The following is a 20,817-nucleotide window of genomic DNA, read 5'->3' as shown; positions in this document are numbered from 1 at the left end:
TTTAATGCAAAATCATCACAAAATAATAGGCATTTATGCTGACATTTTCCAAAAACCTTGGCAATGTAAATTCTACACTGTACGTGAGATATTTGTCATATTGCAATAATCAAAATTGGAAGGTGTGTGTGTGGGGGGGCTTAATTGTGATACAAAATATAATCTCATATTTCCTGTTAACTTTAAGATGAACTATGAACCTCCTGCCTAGAAACATCAAAAGTACACTGAATGTATACATTACAAAAGGTTTGCAGTATTTTACACTACAAGTACAAATCATACATACTATCTTATTTTATCCCCAAACAAATAAAAAAGACTATAACAAATAATAAAATAGAACACACCTTTGACTTCAATAATTAATATAATAAACTAAATAATGAAACTTTCTCTTTCCATTCAAACACAGGTTGATTGAAGTTGAAATCTGGTCAAATGTTTATTATTCCTCTTGAACTGCTCCTCAAACCTCTTTAGTTGCCAATTTCATCTTCTCCACAGTTTCCTATGGGGGCAAAACAGTTCCAAAGTCACATATTTTTTTTGCTTTAGGTCCATAATGGCCCAGTCAAATACAACAGACAGGTAAAAACAGAACAGAAAAATGCACATGCCATCACACTTAATCAATATTGCCTTCTTAGAAGAACATTGTCCACACTTGAAAGCTCAAGTTTACAGCATTACATTCTGTACCAACCTGATGTTTATTGAGTTCAGCCACTCGCAGAGTCCACTCCTCTTCCGTCATCTCCTGATCATTTCCCTCCATTTCCTCAAGAGCAGGTAACTTATTTGTACCTGTAGAGAGAGAGAGAAGACAGAAAGTCAGACCACATTCCACAGAAAAAATTTAATTTCATCCAGCTTTGCTGTCCAAATCCCAGCCTTTGCAGAAAAAACAACAGCAATATCTCAGATCAGAGTTTTGGCTCACCGTCACAAATAACAGCGGTGCAAACCCAGTTCCCGCAGGCACAAACACAGCGGTTACATTCCACCTGAGTCTCAGCACCATCTTCGTACGTCTCATCCTCTAAGGCGCACTCTGAAAACATGCAACAGCACTCAACACACATACTATATGTTCATACATAGGTCTGTTTATATAGTATACTGTGCGTTATATGCCAGGGAAAGTGGGCTGAGTGGTCTTACTCCTCTCTGGAGGGTTGAATCCAGGCCTGAGGCAGTTGAGGAACTCATCAAAGCTCAGTTTCCAGTCAGCATTCTCATCAGACAGCTCGATGAGGGCATCCACACACAGACTCCTGGAGAACACACCACTGTTTTTAATATTTTGTTGCATCCATTTTATTGCAGTTACCTATTAAGAGAAACGTCTCAGCACTACTTCAAGGGATAGTTCACCCAAAAATGAAAATTTGATGTTTATCTGCTTACCCCCAGTGCATCCAAGATGTAGGTGACTTTTTTTCTTCAGTCGAACGCAAATTATGATTTTTAACTGCAACCGCTGCCGTCTGTCAGTCAAATAATAGCAGTAGATGGGAACTTCAACTATAACAGTAAATAAAACTTGCTTAGACAAATCAAAATTAAAACCTGCGGCTCGTGACGACACATTAATGTCCTAAGACACAAAACGATCGGTTTGTGCGAGAAACCGAACATTATTTATATAATTTTTACCTCTAATACACCACTATGTCCAACTTCGTTCAGCTTCCTGTTAGTGAGGTCAAAAAACACGTTCTGAAGACGGAAGTGATGTCTCGCCCATATACTTCAATGAGCGCGAGACATCACTGCCGTTGTCAGAGCGCGATCAGACCTCACTAGCCGGAAGCTGAACGAAGTTGGACATAGTGGTGTATTAGAGGTAAAAAATGATATAAATACTGTTCGGTTTCTCGCACAAACCGATCGTTTCGTGTCTTAGGACATCAATGTGTCGTCACGAGCCGCAGGGTTTAATTTGGATTTGTCTATGGAAGTTTTTTTCGACTCTTATTGTTCAAGTTCCCAATCACTGCTATTATTCGACTGACAGACGGCAGCGGTTGCAGTTAAAAATAATAATTTGCGTTCGACTGAAGAAAAAAAGTCATCTACATCTTGGATGCACTGGGGGTAAGCAGATAAACATCAAATTTTCATTTTTGGGTGAACTATCCCTTTCAGTTTCTCATTGGCCCTGCTTACACCTGGTATTAAGATGCGTTCTGTTCTGATCACAAGTAGGTGTAAATGGGGTGTAAAACATTTTGAGCTTTCGACCACTTCCAGAGGTAGTCGAAAACGCTTTCGAACCGGATTGCTTTCGTAGTGTAAACGCTTATGTGGTTGAATGTGTTCGAACAGACACTAAAGTCCGCCTAATTTCCGCCTACTGACCTAATGCGTAAACATTATGGGAAGTGCGCTAGCTAGATGAGATTTAAACTTTGACGAATGAAGACCCAAGTAGGGTTTGAAGACAAGAAACATACCAAGCACAATGTTCTCTCATCATTCCTGATTTCCAACAAGCACTCACAGCGTTCGGGTTGGTCTTGCGACTTTCAGAGCAGAAACGAAAGCTGCTGCTCCCCGTATGTGTAAATATGTGAATTGCACTAACTTATTTTGTCCATTAGATGGAAAATCTGAAAAAAGCCAATACATTTACCCAAAAACCAGAAACAATGTCTAAAAGCTGCTATGTGACAGGATATACAGCAAACAAGCTAAAAAAAGCCAGAACTAAGTTTTTATAAGCTAGTGTCGACCCAAAAAAAACAACCATTTAAGGACACAAAAGTGGATACAAGCAATTGAGACAGCGCAACGTGTCATTTTACTCTGAGAACTACACCCACTAGAGGTACTAACATAATCGGCGACAAGATATTCATTATTTTTAACCATTTCGAAGGATTATTTCACCACCCTATGTGAACCTGCACATGTAGGCATACTGAGTGTCAGGATGCCACAATTTACCATTTCTTCCTGCTGATGCTTCACGTCTTATTGCCTGTATCCACATTTCTCTCCTTAAAGGCTGGCTTTTACGGTTCGGTAGCTTATAAAAACCTAGTTCTGAGTTTTTTTAGCTTGTTTGCTATACATCCTGTCAGACAGCAGCTATTAGGCATTGATCTGTCTTTTGTTAGAAGCAAGAAATGACAAGGAGGCAGCTTCACGCAATACAAAGTCAATGGAGAGGGTTGGATTGTTCATATTTTTCATAGTGATCTTCCATGTTAAAATGTGTTACAGTTTTGACTGTGTAATTAAAGGGTTAGTTCACCCAAAAATGAAAATTCTGTCATAATTACTCACCATCATGTCGTTCCAATCCCTTAAGACCTTCATCTTCGGAACACAAATTAAGATATTTTTGATGAAATCCAATGGCTCAGTGAGGCCTGCATTGCCAGCAAGACAATTAACACTTTCAATGCCCAGAAAGCTACTAATGACTAGTGGTTCAACCTTAATGTTATGAAGAGACGAGAATACTTTTTGTGTGCCAAAAAAACAAATAACGACTTTATTCAACAATATCTAGTGATGGGTGATTTCAAAACACTGCTTCATGAAGCTTTATGAATCTTTTGTTTCGAATCAGTGATTCGGAGCGTGTATCAAACTGCTAAAGTCATGGCCCCCAGTAGAAAACCATTGAAATTTCAAAACACTTATCACATAATGAGGCCTCGTTCACTGAAATCACATGATTTTGGCAGTTTGATACATTCTCCGAACCACTGATTCGAAACAAAAGATTCGTAAAGTTTCATGAAGCAGTGTTTTGAAATCACCCATCACTAGATATTGTTAAATCGTTATTTTGTTTTTTTGGCACACAAAAAGTATTCTTGTTGCTTCATACATTATGGTTGAACCACTGTAGTAATATGAACTGTCAAAAATAACTATAAATTAAAAAATAATAAATAAATAAATTTGTGTTAAAAATAATACATTTGTGTTCTGAAGATGAATGAAGGTCTTACAGGTGTGGAACGACATTAGTAATTAATGACAGAATTTTTGGGTGAACTAACCCTTTAAAGGTGCTAAAGAGGATCTTTTCGTCGACTGAGAAACCAAAGACTGTTTTTGGGATTCATTATGTCGGACTCACCGCAGGTAACCCATAATCTGCAGTAGTTACTCCTGTCTCCTGACAAAAACATCGCATGCGGCGCCTGTGGAGTGTGGAAAGTTACTGGAGCGCGCAGCCGGGCTAGTCTCTCACAAGGAACGTCATGGCAGTGATTGACAAGCCAGAGGGCCAATTGTTTATGCGATGATCGCGTAAATGATTGGCTGATATTTTTAAGGCCCTACCTCGTGCACAGATGATGTATATTAATATTATTCCTTTCAGTGCACCTAATAAATAGTCTTTTATCAGTTAGTAAAGACAGTTTCAAGTAATATTGCAATAATGTATAAAACAAAACATCCTCTTTAGCACCTTTAATGTGTAAAATAGCCAAACATATATTTTAAGCAATTCTGCATTTGTAATACAATCTGCATACGTGCATACACTGGCCATTGGCCAACCTCATCTCTAGATATCAGTATCGGCATTGACCTTCCGAAGAACTTGTTTTGTATACGTGATGATAGATTTTGCTAATAGATTTTCCTATTGACCAAAATGTTAAAAATGTAATACAATTTAAATACTAAATGAACAAAATAAATACAGCTGTACTGTATATAACGCCAAAATCTTGTTTTGTCTTGTCTGAGTGAGTAAATTGTAAGCATACTGAAAGACTGTTGTCAAAGGACAGTGGGGTCATAATCGTTACGTTTTATAGACTAGCCCAGAGATATATCAGTTATCAGAGACATTTGCAGAATCTTCAGAAAGACATTATCAGAAGTGGCTGTAAAGAGTATTGACACAGAACGTAATAAAGATGGATAAAGACAGTATTCATGTTAATAAAACTCCCAAACTGTCTCTATCTGATTTGTGCAGGTCAAATGATAAAAATCATGATTGTGTGTCATACTGACATGGAGATAAACTAACAAGGACAACAGGACATTGTAAACATGTCAGTATGACATCTATTATGAACATTATGCCTGAATGCATGTGAGAATTTTTAAAGATGTAATGTTAAACTAAAATGAAGGTGCACTTTATCCACTGTAAAAGTCATTTACCTCAAAAGAAATATGCTTCAAATTATTTACATGCACATGAAACTTAATGACAAGCCAAATACAAGTCACTTCATTTTGGTTACTAATTTAGTAAAGATATAGGCTACACATAAAACTTTATATTTGTGTTTTCTCATATAAGGAATGTAATGAAGTGAATTAATGGGGGTTGTTGCATTCAGTATATGCCACTTTGGGTTTAGTATGTTTTTAAGAAATTAATACTTTTATTCAGCAATGACATGTTAAACTGATCTGAAGTGACAGTAAAGACATTTGTAATGTTACAAAAGATTTCTATTTCACATAAATACTGTTCTTTTTAACTATAAAATATTAAGAATGATTTCTGAACACTAAAGACTGGAGTAATGATGCTGAAAATTTAGCTTAGCCTCACTGGAAGAAATTACATTTGAAAATATATTAAAGTAGAAAACAGTTATTTTAAATTGGAATAATATTGAACAATATTGCTGTTTTTACTGTTGTTTTACTATTGCCTTTTTGAACACAAGAGACTTTGAAAAACATCTTATCGACCCCAACTTCTGAACAGCAGTGTGCAATATTGCACTTTATAAAAAAAGAGACGTTGTTATGAATATGGGTGTGCGTGTGTGTGTGACCTGAGCAGGCGGTTGTTTTCCTCCTCAGCGTAAGGAGAGGTGATATTAATTGCAGTCTCATTATGCTGAATGAACTTCAGGAATTCTGTTGAATCCAGCTGAGCGTCTCCATTATCATAGTTCTGAGAACCAAAAAAGTATGAGACAGACATGCAAATATGAAGGCATCTGATTTGCGTTCAATTAATCAATATGTTTAAACACGCAGACCTGGAAATATTTGAGCAGGACATCTGAGAAGTTGGATCCTTTAGAAAACCAGCCGTCAGGCTCCACCTCAGACTGCAACCATTCAATCACATGACTCCTCAACTCATTGCGGTCCGTAAGGTAACAAACAACTAAATAATAAAACACATTACAATTATACATCTGAAAACTAAAATACTTCATGCCCTTTCTGAACATATTTAGCAGCATCTTAGACCCTTGAATAGTGAATGATTAAAATGAAAATATGGTCATGTGATTTTAATCACCATCTACTTTTAATAATTTTAAGTCCTATTTCTCATACTGATGCTAATGATTTAAGCCTGAGTATTGGACATTGGATGGTGGTCAGTGTTTAATGATAATCAATTCTCAAACAGACGTGTGTTTACTCACTTGGGCTGTTGGTGATCTTTTCCATTTTTTTCTCTAAATAACAAGACAAAGAAATAGGTCAGTGATGTTCATCAACTTCTGAAAACAGGAGCTGCTCTTTATGCAAAGTTCTTAAAATCTTTTGCATATTTATGTATTCAAATGTGGCAAATTGTGGTGACAGGAAATGGCTGCTATTATTTAAATAGCACCCAAAACTAGGTTACAATGAGATTTTCTGTGGTTTTGTGGTGAAGTATCTACACACACTAGTCATTGAAATGGAAAGGTCAGTAATATTTATGGTAACATTCCATTAATGCATCATGCTATTTAGACACTATAAATATAAATGTTGAATGGAACACACATCCACATACACACTTACCTTCACAATGTCCATGATGGGCCATCTGCACTTTAAGTCCAGTGAGACAGGCATCCCGATGCAGCTCACAGTGATTACGGTACGTCTTCCCATTACTGCCGCAGACTGGACGCTTATGGGGTTTACATTGCTGATCAAAGCACACACACATTAAAATAAGTGTACATTCATGATATCTATGTAGTTATATCAGTGGTTCTCGACTCAAAAAAAAATCGGTCACATCCCGTGTCTGTTATGATAGGACAGCAGGTAAAAAACAGTGCTAAAGGCAAATAATAATATGCCAAACAACCATTTACTTGTGCATATTTGGATAGCAAATAGGCTTATCAACTTTTGAAATTGAGGTGAAACCATTTCAGTGTTTTGTAGTTTATGTAAAAAGGCTGTGACCAATCAAAGTGCTCTTCATTTCATTACCAATTTAAAGCCTAGTTTAAACATCTACCCTGGTTTCACAGACAAGGATTAAGCAAGTCTCAGATTAAATGCATGTTTGCAACTTGTACTGACATACAGTATCTTAAAATATGTCAGTGCCAGATACACACAAGTAATGTTTTTCTCAAGGGTATGTTTATAAAAGCTACTTAAATGTCCTAATTGAACTATAAGGCCTAATCCTGGTTTAGTCTAAGCCCTGTCTGTGAAACCCAGCCCTAATCTGTTTTGAGAACCACAAAGAGTGGCTACTTTTAATTGATTTTTCCCTGCAAGTTAACATAATTTCATAAATTACATTATATAGAAGAAAGAAAGAAAGAGGGAGAGAAAGGAGATTTTTTATTGAGGGAAGGGCAGTGGTAAGGAGCCTTTGAACTCCAATGGGCTTGAGTTATGTTTTTTAGGCTAGTTTTTTTGACTAGTTTTAATTAAGCAATGGACTGTTTTAAGCAGTCAACATGATTTTGGCAAGTAATAAATGTTTCTGTCTGAAAACATAGTAACCTAACCATTACTTATCCCTAAAATCTGAGGGAATGATAGGTGAATAACACTGCTGTAGAAGCACCTAAACCCATTTGTAAACCTAAACTTGACATTAGCTCTAAATTTGTCCCTGAAATCTGTTTGGTTGGTTGGAGCGTTTTTCCAGGATCAACAAAGATGTTGATCCAGGAACATGTAGTGAAATCCCGTTTAGGGAATATCTGGCAACCCTGGTGAGAAAGGGAGCATGTGTTTGAGTGAGTATTTTCAGGGTCGCGGTGAATGAGTAGCTGAATATACATCTCTGACTCACCTCGACACACAGACAGGTCGGTTCTCCTTTCTCTGTTACAGCACATTCTCTTCCAGCTCCACAGAACACATTCGCACAAACTTTACTTTTACTCCTCACCTCCTGCACACAACACACAAGAATCAAAAGAAATGTGTTTACACCAAACAGGAGTTTGGCTCCAACTAGTGGTGAACGAGGGAAATTCTTCAAAAATAGTTTTATTAATAAACATTAATGCTGAAGGACATATAGTTTTAGTAGCCTACACTTAAGTCCTAATACTAAACACCAAACCCTAAATACTAATCCCCTTTTTTATCTCACATACAGATTTTAGACTTAACCACAAGATGGCAGCGTATACTTCATATCTTGTACTCTGTTTTCACCTAAATAAACAGAACTCGCTCACTCTCTCCCCACAGACATTGCTGCCCTTTTATTGTGCGGTCTGATTGGTGCAGACCTAAAGAGAAAGCCCCTCTGACACAGCTCCAGATGGGAGCCAGACCTGTTGACCTTTGCCATCTAATAAAGAGAGTGAGTAACAAAGAGTCTGACCATGACAATACACCAGCGCATGCTGTCACTCACTGAAACACACGCATATAAAAGAAGCACCTCATGTCTGCAAGACAGATGGCACACACACCCAAACACACTAATAAACCATCTCTGCAACATCTGTGAATGTTATATATTTGAGTTTCTCTCTCGTAATTCTGTCTTTATAACTTGCAATTGCGAGTTTATATCTCACAATTAGGAATTGCGATAAAATAAAGTCAGAATGGTGAGATAAAAAGTATTTCCAAAAAATGTGTGTTTCATTTTTAAGCATCAGACCTTTTTAACCTATACCAATTCGCAGTCTTTCACCTCTGTCAATTTGGCTAGTTAGTGCAACCAAAAAATACCAAAAATTGAACACTGGTAATATCCTTGATAATATAATAGGCTATATTATATTATATTATATTATATTATATTATATTATATTATATTATATTATAATACATATATATACAGTGGTGGTCAGAATTATTGGCACCCTTGGTAAATATGATCAAAGATTTATCCTTTTGTTCTCTAATTCATAAAATTAGCAAAAATCTAACCCTTCATTGAAGGAAAAGAATTGGAAGTGGGGGGAAACTCACATTATGAAATGTTTTTCTCCAATTATTGGCACCCCAAGAATTTTTTATGAGTAGAATATCTCTGAAGTATATTCCCATTCATATTTACATTTATTTAGCACACCAGGGTGAGAACATGACTCCAGCCATGACTCCCTGTTCCACAGGAGTATAAACATGAGGAAACACAAAGGCCAAATTCCCATAATCATTCATCACAAGGAGTAAAACCAAAGAATATAGTTCTGATGTGCAGCAAAAGATTGTTGAGCTTCACAAAATAGAAAGTAGCTTTAAGAATATAGCTAAATAGCCCATTTCCAATATCAGGGCAATAATTAAGATGTTTCTATAAACTAAAGATGTTACAAATCTGCCTGGAAGAGGACGTGTGTCTAAATCGTCCTAATGTTCGGTGAGGAGGAGAGTGGGTATTAAAGTGAAATTACTGAACCTAAACATACAAGCTTGATAAAAATGCTCATTTTAGAAGAAAATTTAATACGGCCCTTAGAGGCTTTTGCATCTGAAGTCTTCATATAGCAGAAGTATGCAAGTGCAACTTGCTGGCTCAGTGCAGACTGCATAAGGAAGTGTACAGGAAGTTGCCATAATAGTTGGATACATGTTAGGACATCTGCCCATTTCTTTATGCCCTGTGACCTTTAACTCTGACCTTTAACATCTCACTGGGAAGATTGTGGAAGACAATAGAATGGTGCTGGAATTTGGAAGTGAGGCTTATGTAGGGTGGAGCAGCCTAATGTGAGCTGACAGATGCTTCTCTTGCTTTTTATCTCACAAGTGGGAATGTGTACACGTGCAATAAATATTTCATATAAAATGTGCATTGAGTGCCAATAATAAGATTTCATTTGGAGAATGCGTCAGTTTTCCAGTGGTTAGTGTGTGTGCGAAAAATGTTTTATTTATGTTGTGGTTATGATAGTAAAGCTGCATTCGATAGAATGTTATAGAAGTTGTGTTTGGAATAATTATGCTAGCAAGTGTTAGATTTGGTGAAAATAACACCAACAACTTTAAATAAAAAAAGTTGGCCACATCAGGCTAATTAACAGCTCCATGCTTGAATTGTCAAGAGAGACTTTTTTTCTCCTTTGTTGTTTGATTAATATGAATAACAGACAGCAGGAAAATTAGACAGTCACTTGCCCAGGTCCATTATACTGTAACACATGCATTTAAATGACTGTTTATGAAAATACTTGCAAAGATGGGCATTTTGACACATATGCATATTTCTAATTTAACCTTTCAAGAAAGCACCAAATATAACTCCGTTCAAAATTCATGTGCTCTGTGAGCAGCGGATATGTCTGCATCTGCATATAGAGAAATGAGTTGTCTTTTGCTGCTGACTGCGATTCAAAGGCTTAAAATCACGTGTTTTAAACCGCAATGCTTAAAAACGCAAGCAAATGATAAGTCCCCCCACCCCCCAACAAAAACCTCATCGGATCTAGATGAATCACAATAATGACCAATTTTGGATTGAAAACAGCGAATTTAGCTAAAAGGTGACAAGTTTGCACCCCTGCGTCGTGTACAAAAAGAGAGAGAAGTATGTTGTTCCTCAAGACGCATTCAGTTTTGTTTATAAACCGCTAGAGCACCAAAAGTTACAGTGTACCTTTAAAACAGTAAACAGTTATTTAAAAGTAATAATAGTTTTTACTGTATTTATAATCAAATAAATGCAGCCTTGGCAATACTTCTTTCAAACTTTCAAACTGACCCCAAACTTTTAAACTGTACCGTGTTACATTTGTTTAAGGTACAATCAAACTGATTTAGTATGTCAGTACAGTCAATGTTTCCTTTCCCCCACACCCATGAATGAGGAAATGAAAGTTAAACATATTAATATTAGCAAGAATTTAAAGCGAGAGAGCCGGGAGACTGAGGAATTCACACCCTAACAGATGGTGCCTTGAATGCAGACACCAGAAGAGTTGCAGACTCCACCACAGATTAAACAGAACATAACACCAATAAATTGAGCTGAACGGAAACTCCTTTCACACACACATACAACCACTAACAGGCTGTATAGAAGACACACAAACACCAGGCTTTGACCTAAAACTAGAGGGCAGACAGCACATTCCTCACATTCCAGAGTGTGTCAGCTGAGATCGTCTGATGAGATCAGAGCAGACAGACTCTGTAAGATGACACCACAGCATTAGTGAACAGAAGTCACTGTAAACTCACGGTTCATTGCCCGTTCTCATTCTGGTCAGAGAATTCACACTGGACACACATGCGATCTGACAATGCGTTGCAGAAGCAGTGCAGATTCAACAGTGCAGCCATCATCTATTTTTGCTGTGCTGACAGAATTAAAGGTGCTAAAGAGGATCTCTTCGTCGAGTGAGAAACCAAAAACTGTTAGTGAGTTTTTGAAATGAGTGCATGCATAAGAACAACCCCCCTCCTTCACAGCTCATTTTGCGGGAACGCCTCCCAAAACTCGTGCACGAGTATTGGAACACGAGTGTTTACCACCGGCATTCGCTGTGTCGTGTTAGTGGATTCATTATGTCGGACTCACCGCAGGTAACTCATAATCTGCAGTTGTTACTCCTGTCTCCTGACAAAAACATTGCATGCAGCGCCTGTGGAGTGTGGAAAGTTACTGGAGCGCGCAGCCGCGCTCGTCTCTCACAAGGAACGTCATGGCAGTGATTGACAAGCCAGAGGGTCAAATGTTTACGAAAACGATTGGCTGATGTTTTTAAGGCCCTACCTCGTGCACAGATGATGTATATTAATATTATTCCTTTCAGTGTAGGGATGCTCACATTGACCGTTTAACCGTTAACCGAAAGTAAGAATTTTAACCGATTAATACAATCAGTTAAATTTTTTTTTATTTTTTTTTGATGCATGGTTAAAGAAAAATATGCTATATATACATATATGCTTATTTGTTAACTCGCAGGGCGTTTCACACGTGCCAGACATATTTCGCTAAGCAACAAGCAAAATGAAGCGAGCGAAAATAAGTACTGACCATTTCGATAGAAAGGGTCGCGCCGTTGGCACGGGGGACAGTTTTGAAAAGACAGAAATCGACCCCCGCACTTTTGATAAGGGCTGCTTCAATCAGTCACAATATATCATCTTTTAGCTTAGGATATTTTCTTTCAAATGAGACCATTTTCACGTTTCTGTGAGCTTTCGTTCTTAAATAATCAACTGTTTTGTTGCAGATGTGAAGAAGAGGAAATGCGCTCTCGAACAGAGAAACACGCGATCTCCAAGCAATCGATCACAGCGTGCTAATGTTTTAGGACAGGTCGATGGTATATAAATCGTGCCCGAACGTTAGCTTTTGTCAATCAAGCAAAACCGTCCATTCAGAAACCGAGAAATTTGACACTTTAAGGTAAGAGGCTGATCTCTCAGATTGACGCGCGAGCTGGCTTGACTGAAGTTTTCGTGAGGATTTGTAGTTTATGGACTGTTTTGAGTTAAAAGCATTGATGGCATGTATAAAAGAGATATCTAAAAGCGAAATGAAAATTATTGCTTCGACCGGCGACACAGTGGGGAGGACGCACGAGAGGAGACCTGCGCGTTTAATTGGTATGTGTATAGCTACTGTAATACTGCATAATACAAAGCTTATCAGCGGCATGCACTTTGATCACGAAAGTGAAAGTGCCTTTTGCGGTCGCATCGCGGTGCCCCCGCGTTCCCATTTCTCTCGATGTGAACCGTGAGCTCCAGTCCATTACAATTTAGGGCCATGGTATACTTCATTTCCCGCATTCCGCTTAGTCTCGTGCGCGAGCCTTTCAAAGAAACTCCTTTGCCCATGAGCGCGGAAAGACGCGTTCGGTGTGCACACGTGCACCGTCCGTGGTCATAACAATAACAATGCTTGAGGTACAGTAGGCCTGCTATTTATATTTGATGGAAAAAATGTCTAAAATACCGGTTGTTTGTCATCTTAATTTGTTAAACATTTAAGTGAAAAATAATTTTAGTGTAGGCCTATTTATTTTATGCCTTTTATTTAAATTATTTTTTTCTGTTGTCAGAAACACTGCAGGTGCGTGACAATTTGATAATGTGAATCCAGGTTCTGTTGTTTATCTGTTCTATGCTGCTGTTTGCATGTTAAAATAAACCCGTGGAACACACAGACACTCGTCAATTGTATTTTTTATTTAATGTCATAGCCTATATATGTCATATTATCATCATATAGGCTATACAATATTATAATCTTATCAGTTAACGGTTAATAATCGGATAACGAGCGTCGGTTGTCGGTCGAGAAATTTAACCGAAATGAGCATCCCTATTTCAGTGCACCTAATAAATAGTCTTTTATCAGTTAGTAAAGACAGTTTCAAGTAATATTGCAAAAATGTATAAAACAAAACTTCCTCTGTAGCACCTTTAAAGTGATTGTTTTTTCATGGTCAAAATTAAAATTTTTGTAATTTCACCTTAAAGGCACAATATGTAATATTTTTGGATTAAAATATCCAAAAACCACTAGAACAGTGTTATGTATTTTGTTGACTTGTGTACTTATGTTATCACAAATGTTTCCAAGAATGTTTATCACAGAACCACATAAATAAGCAATTTTAACCAGGACACGGATAGTGTCTGTGCGTCGCCTATCAGTGATGTCATACCTTCGTTACCCTCGATTTCAGGTTTTATTTTGTAAAAACCATGGAAACACCAAAAACGCTTTAATATATTATGTGTTATATTAGACAAGGGAACAACTGTTTGGATACATTTATAGACAGAAACTAATGACTAACTGATTCTGCACTTAAAGGGATACTCCACCGTTTTTTCATATTAAACTATGTTATTCCCTTAACTAAGACGAGTTGATACATACCTCTCTCGTCTCAGTGCGTGCACTAAATCGCTCTGTCTTGTGGCGAAACTTTGTTAGCACTTAGCTTAGCCCAGTTCATTCAATAGGGGCCCTCTCCTCCTCCCTCTCATTTCCGTCAATAGAACCAACGAGACTTTTACAGGAGAGGGAGCGGGGGCCGGTGAGAGGACTTTTCACGAGTGAAGATATTACTGCGCCAAGTCAAAATGCTCCAGAGCACTTGCTATGGTATTCCGCCATACAATATAGTTATCCATTTTACACGCTTAGAAAAGCGCAACGTTTTGTTTCGTGTCACCGTCCTAGGTCGAGTTACACTACTCGAGTAACTGTATTTAAACAGGGAAAACGTGGAGGTGTTTGGTAGCTTCTCTGCTTGGCCCCTATTGAATGAACTGGGCTAAGCTAAGTGCTAACAAAGTTTCGCCGCAAGACAGAGCGATTTAGTGCACACACTGAGACGAGAGAGGTATGTATCAACTCGTCTTAGTTAAGGGAATAACATAGTTTAATATGAAAAAACGGTGGAGTATCCCTTTAATCGAGGCATCATCAAACTTTGCCTTTGTTTTGAATAGGCGACCTCTAGTGGCAAAAAGTTACATATTGTGCCTTTAAATGCATATAATTAAAGTCTACTATTTCCCAGTCAACATATGACTTTCTGCCCTGGGCAAAGCCAGGAAAACTACACCTCAACTCACATTTTGAACAGGCAACGCAATGGATGGCACTGATTTCAACATGGAGGTGGGAAAACCGTTTAGTAAGTTTTGTATAGCCCACAGGATTTCTTGTATAAAGATTTAAAGTGCCCCTATAATGCTTTTTCGGATATAACTTTTCATGCAGTGTGTATTATAGCTGTTTGTGAATGTAAAAGCTCATACGGATCATGTGTGAAACGGGCGTCAGACACACCAACCTTTCCTCCTGTGGATGATCTTCCCTCGTGTGGATGAACTGTGAACACGTTTCACATTCACTAACAACCACAGAGGAAAAACTGCTACTACAAAAACACAAACATGTGCTTATCCACATTTTAACCTCTTCAACCAATTTGATAACTCAGACATGAAACAACACAAATATGCATCAAATCGAGATGCTAGACAAAATTTGGTCACTTCGTCAATGGTATAAGTTTTTTAGGCCTTGTGCTAAATATTCTGAATTGTGTGCTATGTCTCCATTTTGCAACACTGCAATAATGTTTAATTGCAACACCCTTCAGTAAGTGCTAAAACACAATCTAAAACGCAATCTAAAACAGTGTTGGATCCTGTGTGTTTGCAGCAGAATCTGCAGCATTTGTAAGAAACATGGCCAAATGTGTCAAAAACTTGTGTCAAAGCACTGACAACAATAAACATGGCATTAAAAAAAGAAGAAGAAAGAAAAAAAAAGTAATTTAGTCCATTCCCCATTGCTAAACACATTTTTGAAGTGTTATACTACTAAATCATTCGGGCACAATCTCATGTCGATAAATCTATATTTCTATCCTCTCCAACTTCCATACATACTGATCATTACTACTGCAACATTAGTAAAGAAGTCTTACTTTCTAGTTCTGCTTGGATGAACATACATCTACAGTCATCCAGTCAAACAAAGAGAGTGAAGAAAGGTTCATAGATGGAACCAGATTGACTTATGACTTACAAACAACCATAACTTGCAAAACCCACTTGCAAAGACCTTAGCCCCATAGCAACCACCTTTTGCACAGGCACCACTGTTTGAATTTGCTACTGAAAGAAATGTGGCTTTTTATACTCTCAGGCCACCATCCAGATAATCTGATACCATACTGTGTTATCTATAGTTGCTGTATTTCTGAGCAAAGCATTTAAGCCCCCCTCTGCCTCAGGGGGCCTAGATCACATACTTTTGTCTGCCTGGATGTTTGCCCATATGATCACATGATCAGAATGCCATAAATGTATTATGTTGGAGGAACTTGCAAATGAAGTATAGGCTACTAAACGTCTGTGCATACATGGTGAGTTCAAGTCAATTTGGCCACTTTTTGACATTGACATGACTGTCAAAAGTGTCCCAATTTATGTGAATTCACCCTACCTTTAGCATGATGATATAAACATGCTCCTTCCTAGTCTCAGCCTCAGACGGCACGCCAATGAACCGCTGGCTAAACGTCTGATGTATTTGGTACACTTAACTGAAAACACTTCAGGATTTTCAAAGTCGTCATCTGATACCCCCTTTCCACCAGCACAAACCGGGTGCTAGTTCAGAGCTAGTGCTAGTGCCAGTTCGGAGTTGGTTCAACTGACGAGCCTTCTAAGAACCGGTTTACCTTTCCACACATACCCCTTTTCTACCAAGGCAGTTTGAGTGCTGGTTCGGAGCCAGAGCCTAGTTCCAAATCAGTTCTTTGTCTTTCGACACACAAAAGCACCAGCTCCGAACCAGGAAAAGTGGTTCATAAGTAGCACCAAAACATTGCTGGGCTAGAAGTAAGAACCATTTGCGTCAGGGGCTGGGGGCAGGTTACCATGACCAACAAGAAACTTTTGACCGCCATTTTTGAAATAGCAGCTAATCGAGCTAATAGCAGCTCGATCGTAATCTCCGTCTACAAATTACGGCGAGCCGTGTTGATGCTGATGTAGGTTCGCAAAGCCATGAGCATCAACAGTAGTGAAACATCCGCGATTGTTGATAGAAGGCTTGTTCGAGATGCATCGGAGCAGCGTGGACCGATTCTGCGGGTGTCGCGGATCCGCGGGAGCGTTTGTAGAGCATACGACTCCTTGTGCTTTTGGATCATTCTCGCGGAGCTTTGATGTCATGCGCCGATCACTTTGCGAGAAGCCGATGCATCTCAAACAAGCCTGGTGTATTTGTGTTTGGCGCTGCGGCGCTAGCTTTGCTGTGAAATATGAGACGTATACAGTGACGCAAGACCTGGCTCGGTGGTGGCTCTCTAGCCTGTGGAAAGGCAAACTGGTTCTTAGAAGGCTCGTCAGTTGAACCAACTCCGAAATGGCACTAGCACTAGCTCTGAACTAGCACCTGGTTCATGCTGGTGGAAAAGGGGTAACAGAGCCAGGTCTTACGTCACTGTATACGTCTCTTATTTCACAGCATATTTGAGATGCATCGCATGACATCAAAGCTCCGCGAGAATGATCCAAAAGCACAAGGAGTCGTACGCTCTACAAATGCTCCCGCAGATCCGCGGCACCCGCCAAATCGGTCCGCGCTGCTCCAATGCATCTCAAACAAGCCTTCTATCAACAATTGCGGATGTTTCACTACTGTTGATGCTCATGGCTTTGCGAACCTACATCGACATCCAAACACCGCTCGCCGTAATTTGTATATAGACAGAGATTACGATCGAACTGCTATTAGCTTGATTAGCTGCCATTTCAAAAATGGCGGTCACAAGTTTCTTGTTCTAGCCCAGCAACGTTTTGGTGCTACTTACGAACCACTTTTCCTGGTTCGGAGCTGGTGCTTTGTGTGTCGAAAGACAAAGAACTTATTTGAAACTAGGCTCTGGCTCCGAACCAGCACTCAAACTGCCTTGGTGGAAAAGGGGTATGATTGGTTGAATTCTACAGGATGTCCGGGAGATGTGTGCGTCACATTCTGTAATGGGCCATCTGGAAACAAATGCCGTGAAGCCAACCCCCCTCATGGAAAAAGAATGCCTTCGTGTTTATTGACATGTCAAACGTCCTCTTGGGCGGTCCTTGGCCAATGAAAGCTGCGATAGAGTCCAGACATTCTGCCGTCAATCTGAAGGCCTGGCTACATGAGACTATCCGCTTGTTAAGTCGTGACGTAAGGAACGCCGTTTCCGGGTCCAAGCCTTGACTCCTTTCATTTGAGAATGCCATCGACAGCCGTTTATGAGCGCTATTTATTCATATTAAATATCAATCATTTTAAAAAGTTAAACATTTTAAATACTTACAGTCTACACAACAGTCTCCGTGCTCACAGCGTCACAGATATTTATATTTTGACGATTTATAAAAGATGAATCATTGTCTGGCCATCTGAAATTTTGGTATGGAGATAAAGGTTATAATTATATATTTTTCGTAGTATTACACCACATTGTGTATGTATATTAGCAACATTTGTTGTTTTCTTGTGGTATGAGATAGAGCGTTAGGACCCGGAAGCGCTGCTGCGTGACGTCAGACTTAACAACCGAATAGCTCCAGTGCAATTGGGCTACTTTAACACTGTTGCCGCTGGTTGTTTTTCATGTCTGCAGATTGAAGCAATCCCAAATAATAAGATATTTAGCCCCTGAAATAGGAATTTTACTAGGGGAACCCTGGCAAAAATTTGGATTTTACAACTTTTACAAGCGACTGGGCAGGTTTTGGTAGCAACTGGGGAACCCAGACAAGCTCCTCCCCAACTTTTGTTAAACCTGCATAGTGGAAACTATAGGTCTAATCGAGATTTATGCACCAATTGTAAATCTATAAAGATGGAAAAGTGTATAAAACATACTAAAATTCAAAATCTTGGGGTTTTTATAAGAAAACATTTTAAAAATCTTACTGGCACCCAACTTTCCAAAAGATCATTCTGTTCTTCAACTATCTCATCATTATGCACATGGTACCTGTGAAGTCATCTCTAAAAATATACCCTCCATACAACTGTGCTTACTGAACTCTAGAGCTCCGGTGTGTGATAACTGTTGTTTGGTTCCTAATGAAAAGGCATGAGGTCGTTCGTCCTGATGATGTACAGATGTAACAGGCCTTCAGGCACCCACATGAAAAGACCAGCACATCTGCCATGTCTAACTATGTCAACACTGCACAAGACCAGAGGACTGATCACATGCCAGAGCTTCAATTCTAATAGTTACACACACACACACACACACGTGTTTGTGACAGACAGAATGGCTGTGCCTTTGCATGTCTGTGAAGTAATAGTGTTAAAATGCCCTTATCCCACCCAGGTGGTAACGTCTGCTGTTGTTTTGCTTTCCATTACTCCACGTACCAATTACTTTGTTTTTACCTGCCAAGACAAACAGCAGCTGTTCATGCCCAGACAACTTTAGCTTACATGTGAAGCCCTAACTGCTGGGTTAAAAGTCAGAGAAACGGTGCTTTAGGGCTTCTGAAGTTACAGTAACTTCAAACTATCACAATGAGAAAACAATCCATAGAAAACCATAAAAAGTACTTTTTTAAAAGACATTTCCATTACCCCTAAAACACAGCACAATGAGGTTCTGTCTGTCTGAAATGATTAGGCCAAAAAATGATATCCTCTGATGGATTTATGGCTTTAGTTATTTGCAGTTATTCATATTGTCAATATCCAAAGATAGAAAATATACAAAAGTACTCTGTTTAACTCCTAAAGTCACATTTTCTTCTATTAGCAAATGTTGTCCAAAGAATTCAGAAAGCTTTCTGTCTTACCTCTGCGTAACAGCAGACAACGAAGAGGACAATGAATGGAGAAAATGTCCTAATAATCTGTGGAAAGTAATAAAAATATAAGAACAAATATATCAGATGTATCATTGTCTGAATTATAAAGCTTGATGACTTACCATTATCAGGAGATGAGAGGAGAAAGTAGAGATGAGAGGAGCTGCTGCACGGACAGAGTAAGAACTGAAGGACAACATTACAGACTTCTGGAGAGATCCAGTGATTCACCCTCCCCCAGACCCCCACCCCCAAACACACACACACAGTGTTCGTTTCACTATATTAGTGAGGATGTTGCATAGACTTCTATTGATTTTTATATCAGGTTAATGATATTTTCTATGGCCTAACTAACCCAATCCCTAACCCCTAAATATAGCCCTCTCAAAAAAATGATTCTAGCTGCTTGCTCAGTTTATTTAAATAAAATAAGCTGAACCAAGACAAATCTTTAGTTTTTTACTTAATTGGCATTTGCACTCAATTGTATAATGTTAAATTAAATTAAATTTGCAAAATGTTAGGTTAACCTAAACCATTTGTGTTAGGACTACACAAATCATTTATGTTGCATTGATTGAAACTGGGCAGTGGATTTTTAGTTCCCAGCATGCTTTGCGTAGGGATAGATCGGGACAGTAAATGTTGAAATGAAGTGCTTTTTAATGTGTTTTTTAGGAAAGGGAAATACCTTTTAAAGTTTGATGTTCAGTTATATTTTACATTTAAAATAGTTTATGTAATGTCGATTTTTATGAGGTTACCATTATGCTGAAGTGTAGACATTGTGGTTAGGCTATGGGTGGCTACATGAAATAAATCTATGTTGTTCTCAAGCTTTAATTGTGCTAAAGCCAGTGATAAGAAGTTCTTTATCTGATCATTACATGCATGCTACAAATGTTTTACAGAAAACTTATGCAACTCTACACAAGGGCACCAGTCTGAATTGCAATAGCACTAGTGATGGGAAGTTCGGATCATTTTACTAACTCGGACTTTTGAGTCTCGTTCAACAAAATGAACGAATCTTTTTTCGAGTCATTTCGTTCATTTTAGCAAAATGTAATTAAAATGTTACGTGTTACTTCCCCAACACATCTACTACTTATGCAAACGTTGAACCCACTACAAACAATACAAAACTACAATGCTATAAGATTCAGAAATGATTAATTCATTACCTGGGTCTTCAGTTTATGACAAGCTGATTAAGCTCACCTCACCTCTTGTCTGACAAGTCTTCGGGTTTAAGTCATTCCTTAATGACGTGACAGGCAGTCCCATGCTAAACCAATGCATTCTGAGCCGGTAAGAGAATTGATTAGTTCTCTTCATGAG

At 38.5% G+C, this 20,817-nt stretch overlaps 1 protein-coding gene across 1 annotated transcript; it reads right to left on the bottom strand.

Annotated features, from left to right (window-relative positions):
* Positions 1 to 20: 20 nt before the first annotated feature.
* fstl1a (follistatin-like 1a) lies at positions 21 to 19,716 on the bottom strand. The gene is made up of 11 exons (XM_067403573.1): positions 19,596 to 19,716; positions 19,462 to 19,518; positions 8,000 to 8,101; positions 6,754 to 6,883; positions 6,387 to 6,419; positions 5,988 to 6,118; positions 5,778 to 5,899; positions 1,165 to 1,277; positions 944 to 1,054; positions 707 to 807; positions 21 to 511 (listed from the first exon to the last, which is right to left on the bottom strand). The coding sequence occupies exons 1-11, from the start codon at positions 19,671 to 19,673 to the stop codon at positions 470 to 472; spliced, it is 1,020 nt and encodes a 339-aa protein (XP_067259674.1). The 5' UTR covers positions 19,674 to 19,716; the 3' UTR covers positions 21 to 469.
* Positions 19,717 to 20,817: the final 1,101 nt, after the last annotated feature.

The sequence above is a fragment of the Chanodichthys erythropterus genome, chromosome 12, assembly GCF_024489055.1.
Source record: "Chanodichthys erythropterus isolate Z2021 chromosome 12, ASM2448905v1, whole genome shotgun sequence".
NCBI classification, from domain to species: domain Eukaryota; kingdom Metazoa; phylum Chordata; class Actinopteri; order Cypriniformes; family Xenocyprididae; genus Chanodichthys; species Chanodichthys erythropterus.
Note: the sequence above shows the minus strand (reverse complement) of the source record. Positions and strands in the feature narration are given on the sequence as shown.